Source organism: Sphaeramia orbicularis, unplaced genomic scaffold (assembly GCF_902148855.1).
Source record: "Sphaeramia orbicularis unplaced genomic scaffold, fSphaOr1.1, whole genome shotgun sequence".
Classification (NCBI taxonomy): domain Eukaryota; kingdom Metazoa; phylum Chordata; class Actinopteri; order Kurtiformes; family Apogonidae; genus Sphaeramia; species Sphaeramia orbicularis.
In genome coordinates this window covers 74412-82500 of record NW_021941470.1, presented here as the reverse complement: position 1 = coordinate 82500, position 8089 = coordinate 74412, and the positions used below count along the sequence as shown (strand labels likewise).

The window sequence follows — 8089 nt, the reverse complement described above, 5'->3', positions numbered from 1 at the left end:
CCACCACCAGAGTGTGAATGTGAGAGTGAATGAATAACGGGTCAATAATGTAAAGTGCTTTGGGTGTCTAAAAAAGTGCTATATAAATCCAATCCATTATTATTATTAAATGACCATATATGTACTTAATTTATATTTGTCTGATTGGGTTCAGTTTACTGCTGTTACAGAATGGACCATATGTTCGAAGTGTGAGAGTTGGATGGGTTAGGATCATATGGGTTAGGGTCATATCGGTTAGGGTCCATCTAGACCAGGGGTCTCAAACTCCGGTCCTCGAGGGCTACTATCCTGCATGTTTTAGATGTATCCCTCTTCCAACACACCTGATTCAAATGATTAGCCTACCATCAAGCTCTGCAGAAGCCTGATAACGACCGTCAGGTGTGTTGGAAGAGGGAAACATCTAAAACATGCAGGATACCGGCCCTCGAGGATCTGAGTTTGAGACCCCTGATCTAGACCATCTACTGGAGACCCTGACTCTGCTGTAGACCATCTACTGCAGACCCTGACTCTACTGTAGACCATCTACTGGAGACCCTGATTCTGCTGTAGACCATCTACTGTAGACCCTGATTCTGCTGTAGACCATCTACAGTAGACCCTGACTCAGACATCAGAGGGGTGGGGCTAACCTGAACCTCTTCGTTCCAACTGATCTTCCTCTGAATCGTTCACTCATCTGCACCTCAGAGTTTTCCAACAGTCTGCTCTGATTTGTCTTCAGTCATGTTCATGTCTGTCCTTCTCTTCAGTCATTTTCATGTCTGTCCTTCTCTTCAGTCGTGTTCATTTCTGTCCTTCTCTTCAGTCATGTTCATCTCTTGTTTCGTGGGTGGTCCTCTTCAGTTTCATGTTCATGTATGTCCTTCAGTCATGTTCATGTCTGTCCTTTCTTGTGTCCTTCAGTGTTTAGGAGGCTGTCCTCCCTGGACGTCCCCAGCGTGGTGTTGACTCTGCCATCACAGGAGGGATGGAGGACTCCACAGGCCCAGTCAAAGCGGCGCCCGGTCGAACGGCCAAAGCCTCGTCTCCAGCTCACAGAGACAGCCTGAAGTCTGTCCAACGCTGCAGAGAAACCGTCAATGTGGCCACAACAAAGGACGACGGGGGTTCAGGAGGACGAGGACCGATCAGGACCGGCTCTGATCCTCCTCAGGATAAGAGGCGGCCTCGACCCTGCAGGACGACTCGACTGACCGGACGGACCAGTTCAGGAGAGAGAAACAAAAGCAGAACCGGTCTGAACACGTCATGTGATGGGCCGAGCAGTGAGGCTCTGGCCTATCCTGGGAAAGCTGAGCCTGAGCAGCCAATGAAGGACAAGTGTCACAGTGAGGTCACACCCACACACAGTCTGAAATCACATGACATTCACACACTACGTGAGTCTGACTTTAGCCTATATTCAGAAATCCTGCAGTGAAACTGATTTAGCTGAGACTGAATGTAGTTTATTGGAGGACCTGTGGAGTTCCTCAGGGCTTCATCCTCTGTCTTCTGCTTTTCAGCCTCTGCATCTGAAATCCAGCTCGCATGAAAACAAACTCAGAGATACTATAGTTTAGAAATGTTCCTGACTGTATATTTTCAGTCTCAGTTAAGTGTTTGCATTGTTTTAATGCAACATTATTCTTTTTTTTTTCTGAGTAACTGAATTCCTTATTGTGTAAATGTATGTTATTATTTTAGTTTGTACTTTTGGTCACATTCCTGTTTATATGTAACCACAACATTCTCAAAGCCCTCATCGTCCAGAAATGAACAGATAGCTTCTACATGAGTTTATTACTGGCTTAGGGTTATGTCGGTATTCATACACATAGAGATCGGCCAAACGTTGGAAACACAGACCCGTAGAACTTCAGTGAGGTGCACCTGAATGCATCCTGAAGTTCCTGCGTACAGCACCGCTTCATCTGCACATGACACTAAAACACACTTAACCCTAACCCATGGAGTCAGTGTGGTTTTGTGTTTTCTGTTCCTGAAGCTGTGAAGGCCGCCGTGCTGCGTCACACCATCGAAGGGGTCCCAGAGGCCAGGACCCCCCAAGAGGAAGGGCCTCTGACAGAGCAGCAGCTGGGCCTCCGCCAGGCCGAAGACCGCCTGCACAGAGACTACATCCACCGCCTGGTCAAAGTAAGGACCCTAACCCTGACCCAGGCCGAGGACCGCCTATACAGAGACTACATCCACTGACTAGTCAAAGTAAGGACCCTAACCCTGACCCAGGCCGAGGACCGCCTATACAGAGACTACATCCACTGACTGGTCAAAGTAAGGACCCTAACCCTGACCCTGACCCAGGCCGAGGACCGCCTGTACAGAGACTACATCCACTGACTGGTCAAAGTAAGGACCCTAACCCTGACCCTGACCCAGGCCGAGGACCGCCTGTACAGAGACTACATCCACCGACTGGTTAAAGTAAGGACCCTAACCCTGACCCAGGCCGAGGACCGCCTATACAGAGACTACATCCACTGACTGGTCAAAGTAAGGACCCTAACCCTGACCCAGGCCGAGGACCACCTATACAGAGACTACATCCACTGACTGGTCAAAGTAAGGACCCTAACCCTGACCCAGGCCGAGGACCACCTATATAGAGACTGCATCCACCGACTGGTCAAAGGAACGACCCTAACCCTAACCCTGACCCAGGCCGAGGACGGCCTGTACAGAGACTGCATCCGCCGACTGGTCAAAGTAAGGACCCTAACCCTGACCCAGGCTGAGGACCGCCTGTACAGAGACTACATCCACCGACTGGTTAAAATAAGGACGCCAGTGGTACCGCTAACCCGAACCCTAACCCAGTTCAGACAGATTTACACTGCCCCAAACCCTAACCCAGGCGGAGGACCGCCTATACAGAGACTACATCCATCGACTGGTTAAAGTAAGGACGCCAGCGGTACCGCTAACCCAAACCCTAAGCCTAGCCTCAGCCCTAACCCTAACCATGGTTAGGTCCTGTCCTGGTCCAGCTCTACAGTCATATCTTACTGATCTGAAGGTACTAGATGTGACCTTTAATACTGATCTGAAGGTACTAGATGTGACCTTTATACTGATCTGAAGGTACTAGATGTGACCTTTATACTGATCTGAAGGTACTAGATGTGACCTTTAATACTGATCTGAAGGTACTAGATGTGACCTTTAATACTGATCTGAGGGTACTAGATGTGACCTGTTGGACCTGTTTTGGTTTGTACTGACCCTGCCGTCGTCTGTTTTTCTTGTCACAGCAGTCCCCTGAATATCCCAACTATCAGTACTTATGCAAGCTGTGTTCAGTCCACATCGAGAACATCCAGGGAGCTCACAAACACATCAAGGAGAAGAGACACAAGAAGAACATGATGGTACGCTGTTCTGAACTAACTGGGATTGGATTCATCTTCATCAATGACCAGGTCCTACCCTAACCCTAACCCTCACCCTCAGGTACATGTGGACGTCTGCAGCTCCGGCTTCAGGGAACTGCAATATTAGTTCCTTTGTCAACACAACAATAAACGGAAATGGCAAAACGCTGAAATTTGTTATGTTGGCATGGCGACACCAAATGTCACAATTTTGATCAACATTCATCACAAAGTTTTTCAAGTGAACCCCTGATCTGTCTCCGTTTTAAATGTCTGTGTAGTCCGCCCTCTGCAGGTTGAACAGGGTTATTACAACTGAGTTACATTCACTGTTCTTGCCTGCTACACCTCTGACATCATCAGGCCAATACAGGGCCAACGGTTTCCATAGTAACTGCCCTTATGGCGTCACCAGGGTCCATGGGCCACTACAGGGCCAACGGTTTCCATAGTAACTGCCCTTATGGCGTCACCAGGGTTCGTGGGCCACTACAGGGCCAATGGTTTCCATAGTAACTACCCTTATGGTGTCACTGGGGTCCGTGGGCCACTCCGGGACCAACGGTTTCCATAGTAACTGCCCTCATGGTGTCACTGGGGTCTGTGGGCCACTCCAGGGCCAACAGTTTCCATAGTAACTGCCCTTATGGTGTCACCAGGGTCTATGGGCCACTCCAGGGCCAAAGGTTTTCATAGTAACTACCCTTATGGTGTCACCGGGGTCCGCGGGCCACTCCAGGGCCAACGGTTTCCATAGTAACCCACTCCAGGGCCAACAGTTTCCATAGTAACTCAATGCTCAGAGCAGATGGCTGCTGTCCGTCTAATCGTCTGGTTTCAATGTTTTCAGGAGAAACAGGAGGAGAACGAGCTACGAGCCCTGCCCCCCCCTTCCCCTGCCCAGCTGAGGGCCGTGGACGCCACAGTCATGGAAACCGCAAGGCACCATGGGATATCAGAGGAGGACTTTGAGGTGCGGAGGTCTGTGGTCAGCAGGATGGAGCAGATCATCCAGAAACACCTGACAGGTACTAATCAGCTTTTGTTTTCAGCTGGGTTTTTCCTTAGTTTTTTCTTAGTGTTTCTTTAGTTTTGTCTGTTTTTCCTCAGTTTTTCCTCAATTTTTTTTTTGTTTTTTCTTAGTTTTTCCTTAGTTTTTTCTTAGTTCTGTCTTTGTTTTTTCTTAATTTTTCCTTAGTTTTTTCTTAGTTTTCCCTCAGTTTTTTAAAATCTGTTGATGTGGTTCAGTGAACAGGTGTGTGTTGGTTAGGGGTGGAGCGGTGCACTTGTTTGGACCAAACCGTTTTGGTTCAGGGCCTTCAATACAATATGGAGGTGTACCCAATAAATACATCCAGCCTATGTGAAGAAGGCAAACACTGGCCTGAAGTTCACACACAAACACACCCAGTCTGAGCAGAGTGGACCCAAGTGGAACCCAAGTGGAACCCATGTGTCATATTGGATATCCTAGACGGATGTTGAAGTGCTCCACACACTGTCCACATGCTGAAGGTGAACCAGTGCTCCACACACCGTCCACATGCTGAAGGTGAACCAGCGCTCCACACACCGTCCACATGCTGAAGGTGAACCAGCGCTCCACACACCGTCCACATGCTGAAGGTGAACTAGTGCTCCACACAACGTCCACATGCTGAAGGTGAACCAGCATGGCCACTCAGAGCAGAGTCACAGGTTCAATGCTACAGTGGGAGGACCCTCCGTCAGCTCTACGGACTCTGGTTTTGGAGCGTTTCAGAGCAGTGGGACCATTTCACTGGACCCAACACATACTGAAAATGGATCAAACCCCAGACCTCTGTACTGAAACAGGACCCAGCTCACGTGTGTGTATCATTCCAGTCCTAGTGTTGGTGGTTTGGATTTGACTGTAAACAGGTTCTGTATGTTCTGCTTCTTTCAGCCTGTTCTCTGCGACTCTACGGCTCCTGTCTAACCCGATTCGCCTTCAAGACCAGTGACATCAACATAGACGTCACCTACCCTTCACCTGTGAGTAGAACTGCAGCAAATCCACATTCTGGACAAGAACCGCATTAATAATATCAGAAATGTAAAAGATCAACTTTAATAATATCAATAATGTAAAAGAATCGCTTTAATTATATCAGATTAATTGTGGGTGAAATATGGTTGATCACAGTGGTTGATCAGTGTATTTTTGAGAGGATGAGGACTTTCACACCTATCAGTTCATGTATTTGATGTTGTGTGTTTGATGTTCTGTATTTGATCAGATGACTCAGCCTGAAGTCCTGATCCAGGTTCTGGAGATCCTGAAGAACAGCTGTAAGTCTGATCGTGGATCAATCCCATGTCCATCTCCTGGTAGGTGCTCATTCAATAGGATGTTTTTCTGTTCTGTTCTTTTTCAGCTGAGTTTTCAGAGGTGGAATCAGATTTTCATGCCAAAGTTCCTGCTGTTTTTTGTCGGGATGTCAGCAGGTCAGTGTTTGATCTTCACATCTACAGCGTCTGGTGGAACAAACTCAGGACTGACAACCCTAACCCTGACCCTGTTCCTAACCCTAGTTTGTCAAATGTAACAGAATGGTGTCTGTAGTTGGATGTGGTGTCTGTAGTTGGATGTGATGCGTAGCTTGTTCATTTTTGTCATTGTGTAAAAGTGCCGTTTCCTTTTCCTGTTTCTGTTCTTTTTGAGGTCAGTGTTTTGTGCTTGAACATGTGCATGTCACTCAGAAATCACAGATTGGACACATGTAAACACTAGGGATGCAACGATATTTGTAGTACCGTTCAGTAAACCCTTCACGGTTCGGTATGAGTGTGTACGGCAGTACGGCTCATTGATCTTCTTCTCCTTCTCCTTCTCCTTCTCCTTCTCCTTCTCCTTCTCCTCCTCCTCCTCCTCCTTCTTCTTCTGCTTCGTTGTCATCCAGTATGGTAACTCAGAGTGGTGCCCTCTGGTGGACTGACTGAGAAAGGCTCATTCCATGGGACACATGTCAGTATGGATACGTGTTAGTATGGACATATGTTAGTATGGATACATGACAGTATGGACGCATGTCAGTATGGACACATGTTAGTATGGACACGTTAGTCTAAAGGCAGTAACAGGACAGTGTTAGAAACAGATGAATCTGTTTATGAAGCTGAATGAACATGAATGAGCTTTCAGTCGGTCCATCAGCTCTGTTATGTTTCAGTGCACAGCCAGGCTCTGCGTACGAACCGTACCGAACCGAGAACCGCGACTCAAGAACTGCAATACATACCGAACGGTGGAGAATCTGTGCCGTTGCATCCCTAGTAAACACACAGTTGCATGATGGGAGTTGTGTGTGTTTCCTGTTTCTCCACAGTGGCCTGGTGTGTAAAGTGAGTGCAGGAAATGACGTGGCCTGTCTCACCACCAATCACCTGGCAGCACTGGCCAAACTGGAGCCCAGACTGGTTCCACTGGTTCTGGCCTTCAGATACTGGGCCCGGGTAAGAGACTGCAGAACCTCATAGGTGAACACTAGAACATGTGTGGTATCTTAGAACCTGTTAACATTAGAACGTGTGTGGTATCTTAGAACCTGTTAACACTAGAACATGTGTGGTATCTGAGATCCTCTTAACACTAGAACATGTGTGGTATGAAAACCAAAATGAACCTGTTAACACTAGACCATGTGTGGTATCTGAGATCCTGTTAACACTAGAACATGTCACAGTGTGAAAACCAAAATGAACCTGTTAACACTGGAACATGTCACAGTAATTACTGAATGTCACCACCTTTGGGCTGTTTTAGGGTTAAATATGGGTGTGGCTGGTGTGTTGTAGCTTATGAATGTGGGCGGGGCTGACTCACCTGGACGAGTGACTGACTTGTGTCTGTTCTTCTTCCAGCTGTGTCACATCTGTCTGTTCTTCTTGTGTCACATCTGTCTGTTCTTCTTCTTGTCACATCTGTCTGTTCTTCTTCCAGCTGTCACATCTGTCTGTTCTTCTGTCACATCTGTCTGTTCTTCAGCTGTGTCACATCTGTCTGTTCTTCTTCCAGCTGTCTCACATCTGTCTGTTCTTCTTCCAGCTGTCACATCTGTCTGTTCTTCTGTCACATCTGTCTGTTCTTCAGCTGTGTCACATCTGTCTGTTCTTCTTCCAGCTGTCTCACGTCTGTCTGTTCTTCTTCCAGCTGTCTCACATCTGTCTGTTCTTCTTCCAGCTGTGTCACATCGACTGCCAGGCTGAAGGTGGAATCCCGTCGTACTCGTTTGCGCTCATGGTCATTTTCTTCCTGCAGCAGAGGGCGGAGCCTATCCTGCCGGTCTACCTGGGTCAATGGGTGAGACTCCACCCACCTTTGACACTGTTTATCCATCCCTGTGCTCTGTCTCTGAGACCACCTGCTTTATTTAGAGGACATCCAATCTCAGAATAGTAGAACATGTGGAGCTTTTACTTATTTGATCACATTCTCATCAGGTCCAAACATTACTGATATGACTTTCACTGTCTTTAATCTCACATGTCTGAGGGTATTTTCTCCATTTCTACATACTTTTAAATTCACATATTTATAGAACTTGCAAATAATACAGTACTCAAATCTTCTTCATCAAACTATTGTACCACAGTATTTTTAAAAGAGATTTAAATACAAACAACATCTGAACACCTGAGCCAACAAAGGACAGTTGTAGTAAAAGTGAATGTTTGAGCAGGACAAC

At 47.1% G+C, this 8089-nt stretch overlaps 1 protein-coding gene across 5 annotated transcripts in view; it reads left to right on the top strand.

Moving 5' to 3' along the window:
- tut4 (terminal uridylyl transferase 4) overlaps positions 1-8089 on the top strand; it is a 32713-nt gene that overhangs the window by 899 nt on the left and 23725 nt on the right. For 4 of the 5 annotated variants that reach the window (XM_030129593.1, XM_030129592.1, XM_030129590.1 and 1 more), the window contains exons 2-10: positions 913-1337; positions 1997-2145; positions 3261-3377; positions 4231-4408; positions 5308-5396; positions 5642-5693; positions 5780-5849; positions 6731-6857; positions 7585-7704. In XM_030129593.1, coding sequence (XP_029985453.1) covers positions 977-1337; positions 1997-2145; positions 3261-3377; positions 4231-4408; positions 5308-5396; positions 5642-5693; positions 5780-5849; positions 6731-6857; positions 7585-7704 — 1263 coding nt within the window. In that variant the 5' untranslated portion in view covers positions 913-976. Of the gene's footprint in view, positions 1-912; positions 1338-1996; positions 2146-2174; positions 2215-3260; positions 3378-4230; positions 4409-5307; positions 5397-5641; positions 5694-5779; positions 5850-6730; positions 6858-7584; positions 7705-8089 lie in introns of those variants that run through there. The other variant, XM_030129594.1, reaches the window with a different exon arrangement.